Source organism: Scleropages formosus, chromosome 21 (assembly GCF_900964775.1).
Source record: "Scleropages formosus chromosome 21, fSclFor1.1, whole genome shotgun sequence".
In the NCBI taxonomy this organism is placed as follows: Eukaryota; Metazoa; Chordata; class Actinopteri; order Osteoglossiformes; family Osteoglossidae; genus Scleropages; species Scleropages formosus.
Genome location: NC_041826.1, coordinates 10721666 through 10743474, shown reverse-complemented (window position 1 = coordinate 10743474; position 21809 = coordinate 10721666). Strand labels below are relative to the sequence as shown.

Here is a 21809-nt window from a genome sequence, read left to right as displayed (position 1 = left end):
ATTGATACTGTAAAAATTACCCTGCTGTATAAAGGGGTAAATCATTATAAATAACATTGTAAGTCACTTTGGAGAAAAGCGCCAGCAAAATGATTAAACGAATAAATGTAAGGCTCTGTTGAATCTCACAGAGCATTTGGGAGAAGTAGTGACAACGAATTGAGCTTTAGACTCCATCAGAAGACATAGATGGATTTCCATCATTGTGAATGGCGTAAAATGTGGTACAGTGGATGTACAGATTCTCAGCTGGCTGCTTGGTGCAAGAGGCTAAACGTCTGTCTTGATGGGCATGTTTACAGCTTTTCCGTCCTCCCTCCCACCTCTACCCCACTTTCCAGAATTTCAAACGGCTAAAACTGTGGTCAGAACAAGGTGATACTTAATGAAAAAGACATGAAGTTCCTCCTTTTCCCTTATCAAATAAAATGTGCACCACAGTAGCTGCATTATTATTCATTAATTTGGCCGGCACTCTTTTCAAGAGGGAGGGTTTCCATGGTAATCTAAAGGTTGAGTCTAAAGGTCGATATTTGTACATTGTTTTAGAACACAGCCAAAATGTCAGGACAAAGTATTAAAATTGTTGGGGGATGAGCTTTTTTAAATGATGAAATTATAACGCTGCAGTAAACAGATGTAGCCGAATCCCTGTTTTCGGGAGCCGTGTGTCGGTGGGCGGTGCAGCACGGTGTGTGTCGAATTGAGGAGTGTACGCAGGAGTATTATTTTCATCAGGAAGACTTTATTTTGAATCTTTAGTGTAATGCTGCAAGTGCTGCACAGTGTCCAGCCCTCCTCTCAGATTCCCCCTTACACACACACACACACACACACACACACACACACACACACACATCTCTAACCTATTAATTTCAATCCTCATTCACAGAATTACGCTCTGGATGTCTTCCTTCTAGACGTTCGCTGAGCAAACACTGGGCTCAGACTCTCAGAGGCCAACAGACACACATGGTCACAGACGATGGTCGGCCTATAACCCAATATGACAGCTTGTGTCCCCCTAACCTCTCCGCTACCTCGGCCGCATCCACTTTCCTCCATGCGTCTTTGGCTTTGACCTTTAGCAACAGGTGTTCAATTAGACATCGAGAGGTTCAGGCAGAGAGTGGTCCAGGCGACTGTGAGGCGACAGCCATGTAAAGTGACCGCTGTGGTGCAGACGGCACTGGAGGAGGACAGTCAGCCACGGCGAGAGTCAATTCTCATCAAGTCCAGCTACGAGCGGCGGTGCCTCCAGTGTAAACCGCTGGCGAGGCACAAAAATCAACCAGTAACTGGAAGCCAACCTGTGAACCTGGCATCTCGGACCGCGGTACCATTTCTGAGCCCACTGATTACTATTGTATGATTCTTAGGTTCAGCTCATGCTTTTATCCAAAGAGATTTGCTGCTGTAATTGTTCATACAACTGGATGTTTCTCTAGCGCAGTTCAGGTTACGCTCCTCGCTCACGAAAGACCTGACCTGGACACCTTCAGGTTATAAGTCCAAGGTCCGCACAAGCTGTCCTGCCTGCTCTCAGGCCCTTAATAAATACAGCGGCTCAAACAGGAGTGCATTAAAAACAGACATGACGTAAAAAGGGCAGAAAACAGAAGCGAAGTCGAGGAGATGCCTTTCAGACATGTACGATCAGATGAACTTGGGGCAGAAATTTCATGGTGTGTGTAACTGCCCAACTGGAGTGTTCGGTACATAGCTGTGTCCTCTGCATTCAGTTGATACCCAACAGTGTGGGACTGGATCTCAGAATTACCACCTGTCCTTCCACAAGTGCCTGTCACACTCCGTCTCCCTTTGTTTGTGTGCACTTTTGTGTGTGTGTGTGTGTGTGTGTGTGTGTGTCTGTGTGTCTGTCAGCCTCTCCGCTAACACACTCCATTCCCACACAAAACGCACCGGGGGGAAGGAGACAGGGTCATTCAAGGGGAAACAAAAACGGGGGAGTCTCTTCTGCTCAGAGTGATCAATATTCTACAGCTACCGACCCAATAACACAGGAGTTATATCATGGAAGAAGATCATATCATCTGGTAGTTTTTAAAGGCAAGCAAAGTACATTCAATACAGGGCTGTTTTCTTTTTTCTTTTTTTGCAAGACAGTAATATATAAGTTATACAGGCAAAGTTACAGTAGTAAGGAGTGCAACTGGTTTATGTACATCGACCGGCTGATCGTCAATTCCGCTAAACAACATCGAGCGTTGTCCTCATGTCCCCCACCCGGTGGCGCGGAGGCCTTCGGTTTGTGTGTCTCTCAGTACAACAGAAGCAAGCTGGCAGCCCACTGAGGTTCACTAAAAGCAGGTTTTCTATATCTAAAATTCAGCATGGGCTGTGGGGTGAAGTCCCTCGTGTGGGGTAAGGGCTGCTGAGGTGGGACGGTTCTGCAGCAGAGTCCAGACCACGTATGAAGGCGCTTTGGCCACGGCGTCATCCAGCCCTGACACGTTTGCTCTTGATTTCACCGAACGCTAGAGACCAACGCCCTTTTCTCTCCCTGTGGTCCAACAGCGCAGTGGACTCAACTGTCCTTTCATGAGCGGCGGCTTCAAGTGTCCATTCATGAGTGGTGGATTCAAGTGTCCGTTCATGAGTGTTGGACTCAACTCAGCTGTCCTTTTGTGAGCAGTGGACTCAACTGTGCTTTCATGAGTGGTGGGTTCAAGTGGCCGTTCATGAGCGTCGGACTCGACTCAACTGTCCTTTCATGAGCGGTGGAATCGACTCATCTGTCCTTTCATGAGTGGTGACGCCCACGCCAGGAAGAGGACAGCAGCGAAAGGAAACCCTGTAAAAATACACCTTCTAGCAGACATGTTCATATGGTAGAAACATCCTGAGGGCGCTGTTGCTCTTTGGTGAGACACCGTGAAGGACGTAACGCTGCTCCTCGAGAACACGACACCGATCCCGATGAGGTTGATGAGAGGTGTGTTGGCACTCTGCGTGTTCCACCAAGTTTCCCCAGTGCCGCCGTGGAGAGGAAGCCACCATGCAGAGCGATGTCCACTGGCTCCCTGCTCCCGTCAGTCCAGGTCAACGGAAACACACCACATGCATCCTGCCCGAGCTGCACGTTAAAGGGATAAGATAGACGAGCACAACAGTCCACCGCGGCTGACATATTTCCCCCATTATCTATGGCAGATTATTTTTCCCTAACGATTCCCACCGTGGGGCCGATGCAGCAGTGGTCATCATTTACGTGCTTATTCATAAAAAATTGTACAAGCTGACATTTATTTAGAAAAATTAAATCTTTTGGCTTCTAATACTGCAACCTGGTGTAATAAAACTGGCAAATGTGAATGAATGAAAGTCTCTCCGCCAGTCCTCCACACACACACACACACAGGGACACAGAATGTGAATGCAGGCAACATCGATGGAACTGACCGTCGTAGGAAATTCCAAGAATACTTCTAAAAGAGATGACCATACGCGTCAGCGTCTATGAACCAATGTTGCTCATCGTGAGTAATCAGTCCACACCCACAGTAAAAATGACTAAACACCAGTTACAGACTGAGCTTGTAAGGGTTGATCCAGACGTCACGATAGAAAAGTGTCCTTACAACAAAATTTTATAATCGATGTATTTGTACACAAAGCTTGTATTTTGCTGTAGTTAGACGTGTTCTGTGGGTAAAGCGTCTTTCTCGCTGTTCGGTGTTTGCATGTCCAGTCAAAACCCCACACACACATAATGCTATCAGTAAAACTAAGAGCAGAGCACATTATGACTCTCTCTGTAAAACATTATGTTTTATGCCTAAAATCACTCAAGAGATTCATATAGCTAGAAAATCAATAAATATGTTACTAATAATTTTAATAAGAATTATCAGCAGTAGTAGCACTAGTAGTAGCAGTAGTAATCCCAGAAGCATTGCTCTAAAGACAGATTATGAATGAATGAGGAACACGCCTCCGGTCAAAGGTCATCCTCGGTTCTCTTTCATGGGCCGTGCGCTTGACTCCACGTGCCACGTGTTCCACGGACTCACCCTTCCTGTGCCGAACCTCACAAACCCCCAGAGGCCTTTCCTTTAACCACTGTTTGCGGTCAAAATCAAAGGCACACAGAGCCACTATACTAAGCTACTTCGCTTCGCCCATCATCATGCGATTAATATTCATGAGTCATGTCATCGGGGGAAATTGCTGTATAAGAACCGGGTCCCTCGTCCAGTAATAACCAGGTGAAGTAGCGCAATCATACACTGGAGTATCTACACTGGCATACAACGAGCACCCCCGTTCATCTCAAAAGAGTACAAATCCAATTATGATTACTATAATTTCCTTCTGTATGAGATACGGTGTTTTAACCCCTGTAAAATCTCAAAGTAAAATTAAAGAAAGATTGCACCGGGGTCAGCAGTGAGCCTCCCGTGCAGCACGCAACTTCGTCTCGGACTGGTCTTCCATTTCTAATTAGCATATAATTAACATGACATTAACATACTGAGTGAACAGTCTTCAAAAAGACAAACGAACCAGTAAACAGGAAAACAAAGAAACAGATAGACAGATAGATAGATAGATAGATAGATAGATGCAAAGAAATAAATAAAAGGAAATGGCTCCATTGTGCCTGGAATCTGAAATGTGCTCCAGGATCAAGGTTCTGCGAGGAGACGAAGCTGCACATAAGGGACAATCCGCCGTCACTGTGCCATGTGCAGGTCCACGCTGCAGTAACCCCATCCCCACGTAGGCAGTGAGTCCGGGTTTTACCTCAGCTCCGTACTTGACGTGGCCCCTCGGGAACCCACTTATCCATCTCAACGAGGACGAATCGGAACCCAGGTTTCCCACACGTGGACGATGGCGTGAAACTCTGGGCGATGGCACTGTCCCGCCCTGCGCCTCTTACCCACTCATCACTACGCTGTCTGCACCGCAGGGCAGAGGGACATAACGTGGTAGCGCTCGTGTGACAGTCTGCGGACTGCGGTTCTGCCCACAGCGACTCTCTTAACTTGCCGGCAGTTTCCGTAAGGGTCACGTCCTGAACAGCCTGTTTCCAGAACATTCTACCGGAGACCTGAAGTCAACCGGACAATCGTTGACGTATGTCGTCCTCTTCTCTCCGAGATAAGCTATAGGGAGATGTGCAGTGAGCAGAACTTCACCGAAAGCATGATGCTGAAAAGACATGCAAGGAGGGGTGGGTGTTAGAGGGGCGGAAAAAAGCGGCGCTTCCCCCCTCAGTGTCCCGTCTCTCTTTCTCTCTCTCTCTCCTGGGCCCCTTCGCACCCCTCATGCACGAGACTCCTTCTTGGAGTGGGGCTTGTTCCCAAGGAGCGAGTCGATCTCGCTCACCATCTGCGGCGTCATCTGAGACAGAACCTGGGAGCAGAAGAGAGACACGAGAGCAGAACCTGAGCTTCGCTGCTCTCTCCATCCGAGCTCGAGATCAGGCCGCGTTTCCGGGTTATGACTGACAGCGCCTGTGACATACCATACCGCTTCGAGCCCCGTCTTGTCCACTCCCTTCATGCACCAAAAATGATAAGGCCGAGTCAAAAAGTATCTGCAATAATGTCTACAGAAAGCATCTTTGGGGATACTTTTTGAGTTAACCCCATTTATACGTATGTATAGAGCGTGTGTGTGTGTGTGTGTGTGTGTGTGTGTGTGTGTGTGTGTGTGTGTGTGTGTGTGTGTGTGTGTGTGTGTGTGTGTGCTTCGCCCGTGCTACATGGTCCTAATTCATCGACCTGAACGTTGACGAGCCGGACTATGAAAATATTCGAAAATTTTTCATATTTAAAATAAAGGAACAATTACGTTTTTACTTGATTATGTTGACCGAATTGATTCTCTCGCCAGATCGGACCAGATGCTGCACACCATACTAATCCGTAATAATCCAGAATGATTGACAACAAGCGGCATTAATAGCCTTGTACCAGATCCGTGAAGCACGAAACACCAAATACCTGGGGAGAGTTTACACAGTGTGTCCCCTGCTTACGGTGTTTCCATGAACACTTCCCTGATTCAGACTGCCTGCCAAAACTTTGCCCAGTGTGCTCACAGGTAGTGACTGCGAAGGGTAAACACTGCTTCGAGTTCTTCGACGCCCTGATCTCGCTAAAGCCAGGGGACTTCGTTGGAACGTGCCATGAATTACCAGCCAAGGGAGTGAGGCACGTGCGCGAGGCGTCCCGGCTCACCGGAGGGAGGGGCCGTTTGAACTCCTGTGAGCGAGACGCAGTCTGCTGCTCCCTTCCCATCCGAAGCGCAGAGCTGGCAAATTACTGATGTCACCATTTACATTTATTCGTTTAGCAGACGCTTTTCTCCAAAGCGACGTACAGCTCGGAGTTAACAGACACGTGATTCTAAGTGGCTAAATGACTAAGCACAGGCACTTAGTCCAAAAGCACCATTCACACGAGCGGCTGCATATAGAGTCATAATAAAATAGGGAGGTAGAATAGAAGAGGAGGGGGGCGCGGTGGTGCAGTGGGTTGGACCGGGTCATGCTCTCCGGTGGGTCTGGGGTTCGAGTCCCGATTGGGGTGCCTTGCGATGGACTGGCGTCCCGTCCTGGGTGTGTCCCCTCCCCTTCCAGCCTTACGCCCTGTGCTGCCGGGTTAGGCTCCGGCTCCCCGTGACCCCGTAGGGACTGTGTGTGAATAGAAGAGGAGCCCCTGGACCACCCGTTAAGTCTGTAAGTAGGGGACCCGCGGTGTACACATAGACACACCTCCCCCTGAGGTCCTTCACTGAGGTCTTTGATGAGCAACTAAGAAGTGTCTGTTGTTCGGCACAGCAATGAGGGTTTAACATGTGGTGCGTGCATGCCACGCGTATGTTAGAGCTGTCGCTGCGGTGTGCCATCGCTGAAATTTATGGTCAGGAAAGGGGACAGGTTACACGAGCGGAGCAAGCGTTCGGCGGTCAATGAGGAGCGGTCAGGATTACCCGCAGGGAACCCAGGTTCTCCACCAGCTGCTCCGTGTTGGAGACCCCCAGAAGCACAGAGCTCACGCCCTCGCTGCGGAGACACCAGGCTGCGGGACACGGGAGAGCGTCTTTCGTATTGCGGTGCTTCATAGTTCACATTTCACAGGAAGGGGGGAGAGTGCGGTGCCATACCAATGGCGAGTTGTGCGGCGGTGCAGCCCAGCCTGTCAGCCAGCAGGTGGAGCTCTTTGATTTTGGCGAGCTGTCGGCGGCCCTCCTCGCTGTTCACGCGTTCCTTCAGCCACTGGTAGCCCTGGGAGACACGACAAGGTCCCTCAGCACGCGGCCACTCGCACCCCAGAAACGACAATAACGCGGCGAGAAATGAACCGACATGCAGCGCTGTACAGCGTGAAGAACGGCCTCATTATGAGCTCAACAACGATGACCTATTAATAATGGAGGGAAAAAACTGACTAAAATAAAGGAGGGAAATTAAACCGTCAATGGAATTTATTCTTTTATATCCATGTCAAACCTGTATGATTTCACATTTATTAAAATGGCTCAACGGGGGGTGCGGTGGTCCAGCGGGTTTGACCGGGTCCTGCTTTCTGGCGTGTCTGGCGTGTCTGGGGTTCGAGTCCTGCTTGGGGTGTCTTGTGATGGACTGGCGTCCCGTCCTGGGTGTGTCCCCTCCCGCTCCGGCCTTACGCCCTGAGTTACCGGGTTAGGCTCCGGTTCCCCGCGACCCCGCATGGGACAAGCGGTTCAGACAATGTGTGTATGTGTGTGTTAAGCTGCTTACACTGATTTACCCATTTATACAGCAGGGCACTTTTCACTGTATCAGTTCCAGTCAAGTATCTTGACCAAAGGCATGACAGCAGGAGGTGGGATTCGAATCCAGGTCCTTCCAGCGTAAGGCACCAGATCTAACCATTATGCTGCCCCCCTGCTGCCCACTTTTGGACCACAACTATTACTGTGCTCTTGATGCTCACAGAGGTTATCGATCAGCGAATCAATCGGTTCAATGATGGGGTTTGTCAGTTCGGGGGCGCCGGCTGATCGCTCACCTTCATGGCAGCTCTGGAACAATCAGGGACACCTTCGTTGTACTTCCCCGTGATCAGACCGCAGGCCAGCGGAGACCAGGTCATCGCTCCCACACCTGGCATGCATGTGACACACACACACACACACACACACACACACACACACGCAGACACACACAGGAGCAAAGATTCTCAACAAACTTGAGAAAGAAATACATCTCAGTTGCTGCAGCTGAACATAGAAGCCCAGTGAAGACAGACATTAGTCACAGCTGATGAAATCGTGACCGAGTGTATGACCACGCGGTGACTGGAGTGCCTGGTTATCGATACCGCGACGAGGGGACGTCGTTACATAGATCGAGCCAAAAAAATATCTCGATAGCCACGATGTAACGGTCCCGAGCGACGCACCTGTGGGACCTCGGCATCAGGTAGTGCCTTATTTTAGAACTGGTGCTACGTTCACATTGCATCCACATGTCACCACAAGAGGCGCCACCGAGCGACCGACGGTGAGACATGTAGGATCTGAGGGATTTGGGGAGGAAGCAAAGTTCTAGCGCCTATTGATGGGAATGGTGCCCAGTGAGGGCAGCAGTGCACCGCAGTACCCTCCAGCTCCTGTGGGATTATGGGAAGTTTTTTGACTCCTGCAGTGCCTTCAGAACCATTCAGCCCTTCCAGCAGAGAGAAAAGCTCATCCTATGACTCACCGATCTTGTGGTAGAGCTCTGGCAGCTGGACCTCCACCTTGTCCCTCTGGAAGTAGTGGTACTCAGCCTGCTCGCAAACGGGCGGGATCAGGTTGAACTGGCGGGCCACGGAGTACGCTTCCTGGTGGCAGGAGGACGAAAACGCACCATCGTCAAAGACTCGCAACACCCAACGACTGCTAGCGGGCCAGAAACCAGTTCCTGTTATTACTATTATCCTTTGTTATTAGCTGATAATGTTGCTCCTCCAGTGTCCAGTACTGTTTGGGAGAGTTTTTACCCTACGATTACCCTACCCCGAGGATTACTCTATTAGCCGCACGTGACTTGTTCCTCACGTTGGGCGAATGAAGACAATCGATAAAAGGATTTCGGCAAAGCGTCTACATGGAGTGTCATTGGTTGTTGTTGAGGTCATTGCTGGGTTACCAGGAGGCAGGGCAGACGCACCATGATCTCCATGGCGCTCCAGCGTGACGTGCCCCAGTACATGGCCATACCCTGGTTGATCACGAAGGTCATGGCGCGCACCACCTCTGGAACACACACGCACGCAGGGAGACACATTGAGTACTCAAGGGACGCGGTCACCAACCGAGATCCTACAACACACGCGCTTATCACACACTGAGCCTTGCCTCGCTGCCCCCCTCCCATCAGACAACACACACGTGACGTGAAACACGTGAGAACACGTGCAGCGCAGCGAGAAATTGCAGTAACTTGCACACGCGTGCCGACTTCGCGCCGCCACAAACGCGGCAGCCCTCACCTTCCATGGGGCTGTTGACGTCCGTGCGATTGGCGAAGACGATGTCCACGTACTCCAGCTGCAGCCTGGACAGCGACCCCCGCAGACCTGCGTGGGTGATGACATCATCGCTTCTGTCATCAACGGCATCGCAAGCTGTGCCAATATGTCACGTGACCAAACACGTGTCCTTCAGATGCAACCAGATAACAATAAGACATCAAAAGGCAAAATGAACGCAACGTTCGACGCGTTTAGGGCAAGTGAAATTTTAATATTTTGAGTACTTTATGCAAATATTTGCTACGTGTGAACGGCGGCGGCCGCGTGCGTCGCTACGCATCACGGGAGGAGAACGGCTGCAATGATGGCAACAGCTATAAACACGAAGAACTGGCACACGAAGCGCACGCAAAGAATTGCTGAGGATGCTGAGGAAGCTGGGGGGGGGGGGGAGCTGCGCGGCCCGGGGGGGGTCGGGTTCCGAGATAATTGGGTTGCGGTCCCCGGAGGCCGAAACCGCGTTGCTCCAGTGCGCGCGTAAACAGGAGCCGTCATCGCAGCGAAAGCGCAGCTGAACCGTGCCTCGCACATGTGGAGCACGATGGCAGATGAGTTCACGCGAGAGTGGAACTGGGAAGAGAACCCAGAGGGACGCCAGCGGGGAGCTTAGCGGGCACTTCCGCTTCCATCGGTAGAGTCCGCTGCTTCCGAAAACAGGTAAAACCTGCTGACGATCTCAATGACGATGCGATGACGATGATCCGTACCTTCAATGATGTGCTTTCTGGAAAGCCCCCTCTCTGTCTCCGCCCTGCGGGTCAAAAAGGGTATTGTCATCAGCCGGTTTGCGCGGAACGCAACGTGCCGGGTCCATCGACTCCCGGGTCCCGGGTCCAACCATGAGCAAACAGCTTCAGAGCGGCGACGGGATTCTCCGCAAAATTTCTCAAGATCTGAGTCATTCATGCATTATCAGGAAAATGCCGTGTATCAAAAAGGTCAGAACTAATCGCACTTCGAAGGGGCAACTGGACCCCTCGTCTGTGTCGTTTAACATGCCGTCCTGTTCAAATTATTACATTTTTTAAATTTGATTTGACACTCGTTTGCCGATCATTCAAAACTTTACATTATTTATCCGTGTGATTTGTGCCCGCGCTGCGTCCGTGTACCGGTGGCAGGAGACACTTACTGTCCTCCCCAGTAAATTTTGGTGGTTACCACAAAACTGGAGCGTCTGAAAAGAAAGAGCAACAGGCGTGTGGGCGGGGCATAAACAGTCCGATCAGATCAAAGGCTTGATTTGCATTCCAAACGCTGCCGCAAGACCAGTTAACCAACGGTATACAATACTGGTGCGATTCAAGGTCACTGTTTGACACATCACCTCCATCCTTTCTTTTTGATGATGCTGCCCAGGGTGATTTCAGCCCTAAAGGTGAGACAGAGAGAGAGAGAGAGAGAGAGAGAGAGAGAGCGTGCATCTTAGCTGAGTCCTGAAAGCAAAAGCACTGCAGTCTGCAGAGGATGGAGCAACATGCTACCCCAGCTCTGACTGCTAGACCACCCTCATGCATTAGCAGTCAGTCGGCACATCGGCGCAGCTCTCGCACCGCGAGCCTGAGCACTGATGCATTCGCAGGAGAGAGAGAGACAGAGAGAAAGAGCCGGAATGCGTAAACGACAGGCGCAGACAAAGGCGACGGCCGCACGCGAACGCACCTCCCCGAGGCGTACACCTCCGCAGTGTCGAACAGGTTGATGCCGTTCTCGTAGGCGATGGTCATCAGGCTCTCGGCCATCTGGGAGGGGGCACAGAGAGGTAGGGAGAGTACGGGATAGCGGTCAGGCGGGGGCCCTAACCGGGACCACATTTCTGCCGCATCTATCGCACACGCGGGTTTCACTCACCTCGTCAGAAATCTGCGATCCGAAGGTCACCCAGGTGCCTGGCAACAAAGCAGAGGATGAGATGAACAATGTGTTCCACCTACTCCCCAGGTCTCTGTAGACTAGCCCTGATGGGGAATACTGTGGCATTATGGGTAACTGATAGTCGGTGGGTGGTCCAATCTGAGCGACCGCGTCACAGGGAGTAAGCAGAGCAAGCCAGCGGTCAACTCACCCAGGCCGAGGCAGGACACGCGCAGGCCCGACTTCCCAAGGTTCCTATGGGCGTGCGAAAGAGAGAGAGGGAAGGGCTTCAGCGCCAAACACGCCGCTCATCACACACGACATTAACATTTACCACATTAATGAGGCTGGCGCGAGGACGACACCCCCTCACCCAAAGTGCTGCCCGGAGCCCTCCAGCCAGCAGGGGGCACTGCAGGAGCCAGTTAAGCCAGCGTGAACATTTGGTGGAGGACAACTTGTGCCACATGAGCATCTGGCAGGAGGCGGACAGCGGGCGAGGGGCGCCCGCGGGGCAGGACGAGCGAAGTCTTCGCCGTGCCAAGGCCGACAGCGGGGCTTTGGCACGACGCCGCGGAGCGACCGTTTGACACCCGGCTGTGGACAGGACCGCATGCTGAGCTCCGGGAGTGCGACCGCCTCGGTCACAGGTTAAGTACCTGGTTGCGGAGACCGTGCCCGTGCTGGTTTGCCCGAACCCCGTCTCTCAGCGATGCGCAACTGGAGCGTAGCGCTGGTGCCGCACGGTGTCTGGGCTGTGGGTTTAAAACCGCAAGACTTGTGTCCCAAGTGGACTGGTATCAGTGTGTGTGTGTTAAGGTGTCAGATCAATACCACTTAATAATCACCATAAGTCATTTTAGAGAAAAGTGTAAACGACTAAGTGAATAAATGAACCGCAGACTGTACCTGCTTCTCTCTCCTCTTCTACCTCAAAGGGCTGCAGGTTCGAACCACAGGTGGGGACCTGCTCTTGCGCCCCTGAGATGGATTATAAATGTAACCCAACTCCATGAAGCAATATATTCCACACCCCAGCAAATAAGTCACTGTCATAAGAGTTTTTCCAGTAGACCAGTTCGGACAACTTAGCAGCGTGGCAATGTCGAGTGTCGCCGGAGCGCGACGCAAAGGCAACTCCTCCCTTCGAACCCGGTTCATTAACTGCGGGCACGCCCCCCAGAGCAGGTTCATTAATTTACAAATGAACTCAATATGTCTGTAGCAGGTGCATTGATTCATCAGCAAGGGTAATAGGATCTATAGGAGGTTAACTCACTGACGGGGGGCGCGGGGCGTCCATGACAAGGGCACGGCGTCGCGCGCACTGATTAGAGGCGAGATCATTAATGGATGAGCATGGGTCACCACGGCGACGGCGCGCTCTCGCACCTGCACCCTCCGCTCTGGTCCCCCGGCTGCTTATTAGGCACTTTAATGCGAAAAGTTTCACTCTTTGGCCCATTTCTGCACAGCTGGATGTTGCGAGAGAAGCAGATCTGGGTCGACCGCCTGAGGGTCCAACGGCAGGGCCCCCCGGGACCGGGGCTGCTGACTTGATGACGCGATCATCCGCACGCTCCGCGGGGCCTATTCCCACCTGGAGAAAGGCAGCCGCACCGCAAGGGTCTAACTCCTCCAGCGCCTTCAGTACCATTCGCCCATTCCAGCTGAGGACCGTGGACGCACAGCGGCTGTCCTCGATTTTGGACAAACAGGCAGACAGTAGCGTGTCGAGCCCTGAGAGATTTTGTCTCCGCCGTGGCGGTGGGTAGCACAGGTGTCCCTCCCGGGGACCGGTAGTGTCTCCATTCTGCTCAGCCTCTACATCGCCGACCTCCAACAGTGGACTGCACTGTGTTACCGCAGACGTCCTCTGGTGACTCTGGACGAGTGCGTAGAGAAGGTGACCATGTGTGGTACGGGTGTCTAAGTGAGGACTCTGTCTCAGGGTGTGAGGTAAACCACCTTCAGCTCAGCATCAAATGGACTAAGGAGCTGGTGGTCGACTTCCCCCGTGTCATTGCCCTCCCGCCACGTGACCATCGATGGAACAGATGTGGAGGTGGTTCTCTCCTACAGACACCTGGGGGTCCACATCAACAAGCTGGACTGGTCTCACACCACGTGGACCGAGAGGCTCTGCACCTTCTCAGACGGACCAGGTGCTTCAATGTGTTCTATCAGACTGTAGGCACCAGCATCACCTTCTGTGGAGCTGTGTGCTGGGGGGAACATCTCTGCTGGAGGAGATGGTGAAGAAAGCAGGTCCTGCCGCTGCTCCGACCCCAAGCGCAGTGCAGAGAGTGGAAGAGACCAGGATGAGCAGAAAGTTAGAGTCCAGTAAGGACACTGGCTCACATCCCCTTCACGAGGTGATCGCCATGAGCTCTTTAGCATGGTCCTCCGTACCAAAAACGACGGGCCAGTTAATTCCACGACAGCAATAAAGACTCGTTTAACTGATTTACCATCTAGTTTAAGTGCGACTTATAACTGTCTCTTTTATTTCCTATTTATTGTTTATTATTTTGCCGATATTAGTTTGCTGGGCTGTGTCGTATTGAGCTGCTCCGCATGAGTTTCCCTGCAGGGGTTAAAAAAGTACCATCCTGTCCCATCCTAACTGTGTGGTCAGAGTGCCGGCTCCAGCGGGAGGGTGCGTCGTCACGTCCCGGCAGGTGCGGTACTTCCGGGGGGCGGGGGGGGGTCCAATACGGGAGCAGACACACATGATGTGCTCCTCCCCCCAGCCTGTCCTCAGTGGGTGGGACCCTAGGGGGTGGGTGTGTTTCCAGATGGAGAACAAGAACCATCAGTGGGGGGGACTTTCATCTCGCTTATGGCACCCCCCCCCCCACACCCGTCGAGAGAGGGACCATGGGAGCGGCATAGTGTGGGCACACGGGTCCCGCATTATCTCTCCCATCTATTTATGTCTGTCTGCTGTGGCTATTTCAGGAACACGCTTGTGTGTCACCGTGCGTGTCTTTGTGTGCGCGTGCATGTGTGTGCGCGCGTGTGAGTGTGTGCGTGCGCCTGTCTGGAGTCCTGTGTATTTCATCTGCTGCGGCTCAGGGTTGCAGTAAGAGCGTGCGCAGTGTGTGTGTGTGTGTGTGTGTGTGGAGCATGTGTTTGTCTGCATGCGCAATACCATGCTCGCTTCTGAGCGTGCGTATGTCAGCGTGCGTGTGCGCAGGTGTGTCGCATGCTGTGCGTGTCCTGTGTGTTTGTCTCATTAAGTACACACACACCGCGAGGGAGACGTGCGATTTAATCGCCTCCATTCATCACACAAAGTACCTGGGAAGCGGAACAAGCGAAGAGCGCGCGCTCCACACACACACACACACACACACACAGAGCTATCCGGGATTTCTCACTGATTGCTTTCCTCAGGATGATGAAGATCCGCTCCGGTGATCCGGGCTGAGCAGCGCGTAGCGGACAGCGCTCACGCACCCCCGGTGCGTCACACACGCGGGGCCACACGCAGCGCACCTGATCACCGGGAGGCAGCCTAAGGGCCAAATGCTCCGTCGCTCGCACCGGACTCATTTTGCACACACAGTTGTCGCAATGTGTCGCCACGGTGACGGCCAGGACTGTCTGCGGCTGTCGTGCCCAGGTGTACCTCCGCGCCGCACGCCCCACGGCTACCAGTTTCCAGAAGGTTCTGCAAGAGATGCCCCCCTCACACGAAGTGCGATGCCTCTCACAAAGGTCCTCTTATACAATCAACTCTTATTAAAGCGCCGAGCGCTGACCACACACACACGAAACACCCCCGTAAGAAGGAGAGCCCTGACACCCTCAGTGTTTATTACTGGGCCCCCGCAGGCCGCCAAAGTGAAGGTACAGACTGCACTCGACTGTCCCCCGCAGGGTTCTGTGGTCACAGCTCCAGCTGGGGACTGCGGTGAGACACGGATCCCATTGGTCAACGCGTGTGTATGTGTGCGTCTGTGTGTTTCTGAGATGAGAGGAGACTAATCAAAGTCCCTAAAAAACAGCTCAACATACGTGCACAAACACACACGCACCCCGTACACACGTCTCGCGCCAAACACGGAACATACGAGCGGCAACGTGTGCAGTTCAATTAACGAATAAAACGGAACCCGGGGACGGCGTGCCACCCCCTCGATCGAAGTGTGTGTTTGCGCAGCGTGTGGAAAGCAGCGGCGGCGAGCAGCGCGACGGCGAACACACAGATGTGCAGCCGGCCATGGAAATCGAAAATTGACATAGTGCAAGGACAGCATATTCTGCGACGGAAAGATTAGGTCTCACGCAGAGGCAGGTGTGCACACACACACACACACACACACACACACACACACACGCAAACACAGGCACTCCACAGCTCAGAATACTGCAATGCACCGTACTGTGTTTACTGAAAGGAGCACAGCAGAGAGTGAGCAAGCAAGCGAGTGAGCGAGGGGGAGTGGGGCAGGCAGGGAAACAGTGGGCCGAGACCACATTCACGTCTGGTGCTACTCTGTCGCCCAGACCCTTCTAATTAGTTAGCGTAGGCAGTTAAGGGGCCCCTCCCTGGGAGCCCCCCTCGAGCCGGGGGAGGGTGCTCGGATGGGGCGCCAACGAGACCCGCATTGGTGGGGGGCATCGGCACACGGAGAGCACGCACACGAGCGCCACACTCAGGCGACGTGGTGCCATGGGGGTGACCCTGGTAATCGATGGCTCTGATTGGCTGTGGCTCCCACCACTGGCCACCATGACATCACAGGCGTGGGATGGAACCCTATGGGGTGTTGGCTTCTCCTTGGAGAGCGTGTCCAGCGGAAGTCACGGCCCTCATTTACATCGTGTCCTCCGGAGAGACACACACAGACGAGACAGCTGAGGTTCAGAGTCTCATCTGGGTTGTGAACCAACAACCTTTGGCTCAGACTCTCTGGTTGCTGTCACAGTGCAGTGACCTAAACCCCAGCATGAGAGTTGGTGGGATGAGACCCGACAACGAGTCGGGCAGATGAGCAGAGGAAGACGCAAGCCCACTACTCTCGGAGGCCCTGGGTGCCACAGGGAGACGTCAAGGTCACTCGTCTGTCTTGAGAGACGTGGTCATGCGCGATGCTCCAGACCGGGACCTCGAACCTGTGACCTCAGAGAATTCCATTCCGGTGCTGCGAGGGAGTCTGTTGTCCCCTCGGTGAATTGCAGGTGCTTGACTAGGACTCTCAGCGACACGGGGTCGAGGTGGTGCGGAGCCTATTCTGGAAGTACAGGGTACTGGGCTAGTCAGAGTACACCCAGGATGGGACACCAGTCCATCATGGGGACTTAACCACAGCTTTATTGGTACTACATCCGGCTGCATAAATAAATGAGCCCTCAGGGAAGAGAATGGCAAAGGAACACACGGTGCGCTCACTTTAGGACTGATCCTGTGCCCCACTCTGCGACCAGCTGCTTCACACCACTTCCTTACCTATAAATACTGCATTTCCTCTGTGGTATTAAATTAACTTTCAATTAAGGCATGAAACAATTTGTTCTCATATTTATTTTGTTACTTTTGTTATATTAACATTGTTAATTCCGTGCTGAAATTACAGCACTGAAAGGCCACGCCCACAGCACACAAGGCCACACCCCTGGTACGTAAGGCCACACCCCCAGCACGTAAAAGCGCAACACAGTCCACAAATCCACAACTGTAGTGACCGAAGTCACACCTTGAGCCACAGCCTGGAACCCCGCCACATCTGACCGCCAAAACCGGCCGGATTACGGCGTCTAATTAAAAGTTCAGACCGAGCAAAAATATATGTGAAAATATTTGAGAAAAGGGGCATAACGGTTCATTTACATTCATTTCCACAGATGTGTGATTGACTATAGGTACTGTACTCTACTGTACTGTGCTGTAGTGTATCGAACACTGTAAATCACCTCGGGTAAAGATGTCAGATCAGCGCTAGTTAATAAACACCATATGTCACTATGGCAAAAAGCATTAAAAAATGTAAATATAACACATAAGTCATTCATTTCACTTGATGGAGGGGCCCTGCAGCGGTAGCCTTTAGCAAAGCACGGTAAAATCTCTAGCCGTATCGATGGACGAACATACAATAAGTAAAAATGTCCTTGGGTTCGAATGATTCTCTGCTTAGAGGTTAGAGCGGGGCTCTGACCTCAGTCTTCATTCCCATTTCACCGGGTTTGCTGATGTGACGGGGGGGCCGGGCCATTTCACAGCGATGCTGGGATGAGCGCTTCATCGGCACAGCCGTTAGTGCTGCTTTGAACGGGGCGCCGGAACTACCACCTTCAGCTTCAGAGGTCGCAGGTTCGAATCTATTGCTGTAGCACCCCCGAGTAAGGTTTTCACCAGGAAATGATACAGTAAAAATTACGCCGAATGGGGCAGCTGCTGTCATAGCGGTTAGAACATCTGAAGGTCGAAGGTTCGAATCCCACCTTCTGCTATAGTGTCCTTGATCAGCTACGCCGCCCGGATTCTCCAGCAGAAATTACCCAGCGGTACACAAGGGTAAAAAACTGTAAGACACTTTTTGGAAAAAAATGACCAAATATGAGAGTTTGTGTCAAAAAGCATCAGAGTTACGAACTGCAATATGAACGAGAGATCATCGTTGCCTTAACTGCAGTGATGATTACAGCCCCAGACAGTAAAAGAAGCCCCCCTGTCATCCGGGGGCGACGGACTCAACGCTCACACACGAACGTGTCCCTGCAGTGCAACCGGACGCTCAAAACACGCTACATAGTGTTTTACGTGCATTACATATATCGGCTATGTGGTATTTCACACATGTAGTATTTTTTTCCTGGGCGGTGGGGGGTGTGTGATACGACACAGGAGCGCATTTGTTGATTTTTTTCACCTTGTCACCATTAGCAGCGACGAGACACTCTGTGTGAATCTTGTGAATTGTATGTGGACGCACACACATGCACACACACCAACATAAACAGAAAATATTTGGTTAAACACGCAGCACAAACACACACACACACTCATGCAGACGCACACATCCAGGAAACAGAGATCTAAAGGAGCATCTCCTTTTTTTTTTCTAATATCACCTGCTCAGGTAACCCACTCGAACCCGCATCCACGCCGGCACCCCCCGGGGGCAGATCCACGGCCGAAGTGGTCATCAAAATTTCACAGTGTTTCAAGAGCCATGAATATTTAAAGAGGACGTATAAACAAGTCGGGCGGCGGTGATTCATTCAGCGTATCGGTTACAGCGCCAGGGCCCAAAGAACCTTTACACACGCAAAAGTCCCACAGCGTCAAAACGACACACGTGTCCACTCGCGCCGCGGCGCGGCACGGGTTCGACTCAGGTACCGGGCTCCACATCCCCTCCACGGTAGACTTTAATGCCCCGAAACGCTGGGTGAATGAGGCCGACTGGTGCAGTGCCAACCGCCCGACCGCTGTTTATTACGTGGACTCCACCCACCGCCCCACCCACTCACCTGTACTTCATGCTGCTGTGCCGCCCAATGGCCTCCTTCATGTGGGCGTGGCCCTGGGGGACGTTCTTCATGGCGACCGATGTGACCTCCTTGGGTTTGGCCAGGCTCTGGGTGCCGTGGTGGCCGTTGCCCCCCTGTCCGCCGCCCCCGCCCCCCGGTGGCGGCGCGGTGCGCAGGCCGCAGAGCCGGTCCTCACTGCGGCTCTTCAGGTTGTGCTCGGTGCAGGCGAAGGACACCTGCATCCTGAAGGGGCACCCCTGCGCTTCAGCTCCAGGCCCCTGGGTTGAGTGGGAGGGCGACCCTACGCCTGACTCCGCCCCGTCTCGAGCAGGGGCGTGGCCTCAGCTGGCGGTGCTTTGGACGCTGACAACGTCGACCGCTGGGTCGCTCGTCCCCGCTGGCCTTGGTCCTGACTGTCGGGTGCCGACCTCTGTGACCGCGGGATCAGGAGTCAAGTGCTTTGACTGCTGGTTGTTGACCGTTGGGTCCTGACCGCTGTGACTGTTGGGTCCTGACCGTTGGGTCCAGAGCGCTGCGGCCGTTGGCGGTTGGGTGCTGAGCACCGTGACCGTTGGGCGCTGACCGTCGGGTGTCCAGGCTGACCGAGCCCCAGGCTCCGGTGGGCTTTTCGCTCCTACCTCCGAGAAGCTCGCGCGCACAGACGCTCCACCATGCCGCTACCCGGCGTCCTCCGCAGGACCGCGATGCCCCCCCCCCGCCTCGCCGCCACGCGCACAGCGCAACAGATTCTGCCCGGAAACCGGCTCACGCGCGGTGCACCGCTGCCCGACTGGCTGACTGACACATTGACTCCCTCACGCGCGCCTTCTCTTGCGGCGCACCGCGGGGTCGCTAACGGCACTGGGTTGGGCGCTCCGGACCCTGCGAATCGGACCCCCGAACGGACAGTGAGCCACGCGCTCTCACACACACGCCCACATGCGCGCGCACAACGCGGGAGCGACGCTCTGTGACTCACGCGCTGCTCGCTCACACGCGCGTCGCCGAAGGTGGAAGACAGTCCTCATCGCGGGGTCCCACCGTGGGAGTGAGGGGTCCGAGCGCCCCGCGCGCAGTCCGCGGCTCGCGGCACAACGGCGCGCGTTCGGCGGCCGCAGCACAGAGGGGGCATTTAAACGGAGCGCGCGCGTGGAGGGTGGTCGCCTCAATGAAACCCCCCGCGTCGGTTCATCTGCAGAAATAGAGAAAAAAGAAAGGAAAAACAGGCGGAACGGACAGAAGGAGACGGAGGTGTGACCGCGAGGCGAGGGTGTGAGCGCGCGCCACGACTGCGGTACAGCGCCGCTCCTCCGCTGCTCGCTGTGTGTGAGTGTGTGTGTGTGTGTGCGTGTGCGATTGTGTGCGTCTCCCCTGTGCTCCCCCACATCCCCACCTCTCTCTCTCTCTCTCTCCGCGCTGTGTGCACGCGCAACTCCTCTCTCTCTTCCACCACCAGTGCGCAAAAAGCAAAATCAGTATTAAATGTATTACGGATTATGACGTTCACCGAGGATGAAAAGCGAACTGCACTCACACGCGGGGGCTCGCCATGCGCGCGCGCGCTTCTACGGCTCTGCCGTGCGCGAGAGACGCGCGCGTGTGGCAAAAAATGACGATTTCAGCGGAGAGCTCCGTCCGCACCGAAAACACACCCGATACCGCGTCTGCGGGCTGAGCGTCTCACACACACTGCCCGCTATCATTAATTATTATTATGGATTTGTCATTTAATTTCATTGTATTGATGAACATCGACTAGTATGTGCAGCTCTGTGCTCGAAGCTCGTTTTCACCATGTTTTTACCCCGCTTGCCCACCCCAGCGCTCCGATGCGCGCAGCCTGCGTGTGACGGGATTACAGCGTCGTGGGGGAGGGGCGCATTCGAGGGTCCAAATCACAGCGCATTATTCTGCTCTCTTCCTTTTCAGGCGTCTCAGCTTCTGACGGATGTATGGGGAGGTAACTCTCTCTCTCTCTCTCTCTCTCTCTCTCTCTCGCTCTCTCTCTCTCTCTCTCTCACACACACACACACACACTCGCACACACAGGGGACCGCCACAGCAGGCCGGGGCCATGTGGTAACCCTTCGCTAAGTGCTGCTGGGAAAATGTACATGGTGCGGAAATGACAGGAGGAGTCAGTTGACAGCCCCCCCGTGGAGACAAGCGGTAGAAAGAACATCACCTGTAGCGGAAGAGACATGGTGAGCCAGAGGCTCCCGGCTGAGAAACAGCGGTTCGAATACGTGTCCATCCTTTGGACAGTAACGGTGATGTGACCCGGAGCGGTTGATACAAAGGCATCAAAACCATATCCAGTTCCTTGAGGTCTCGTCGTTGCGGCACTCGTATCGTGTGTCCATGCCTCACAACACGCTCCACTCAGCTCCTGGTCGAGGCCATGGTGGTACCACCTCGACAACTACACCTTCCTTCTCTGTGCACCTCAAGCTTCCACCATCCAGGTGACACTGCTCATGCTTTGACCTCATGCTTTGACCTACAGACTGTTCTTAAGCTCTGACTCTTGCACCCAACAGTCAGGAGATACACCCAAGACGAGCACTTGGAGAGGCTACAGTGAAAGATCTGGAGAAGGTCCTCACACGTGCTGATGTGTCCATAAAGATGAAGATCAGAATGGTTCAATCGGTAGTATTTTGAGTAACATTCTCTGGTTGTGGTGGTTGGACTTAGGAAAAACAGGACAGGAGAAACATGGACTCCTCTGAACTGTGGAGCTGGGGGACACTTTTAAGGGCCTAGTGGACAGCCAACAGATGGATGTTGGCTCACTAGAAGCACAGATGATGACCCTGAGGTTATCGTACTTTGGACACATCATGAGAAGGGTGGATTCTCTCCAGAAGATGATGATGATTGGGAAAAAGCTGAAGGAAGAAGAAGAGGATGAGCAGCAACCAGACGGATAGA

The 21809-nt window shown here is 53.2% G+C and overlaps 1 protein-coding gene across 1 annotated transcript; it reads right to left on the bottom strand.

Annotated features, from left to right (window-relative positions):
• Nucleotides 1–813: 813 nt before the first annotated feature.
• Nucleotides 814–20441, bottom strand: LOC108920307 (voltage-gated potassium channel subunit beta-3). Its single transcript, XM_029247480.1, has 14 exons — nt 18876–20441; nt 11602–11645; nt 11388–11425; nt 11199–11278; nt 10864–10908; nt 10669–10713; nt 10244–10287; nt 9495–9581; nt 9173–9258; nt 8723–8843; nt 8028–8122; nt 7141–7261; nt 6967–7055; nt 814–5382 (listed from the first exon to the last, which is right to left on the bottom strand). Exons 1-14 carry the CDS (start codon nt 19115–19117, stop codon nt 5293–5295), a joined length of 1227 nt encoding a protein of 408 aa, XP_029103313.1. The 5' UTR covers nt 19118–20441; the 3' UTR covers nt 814–5292.
• Nucleotides 20442–21809: the final 1368 nt, after the last annotated feature.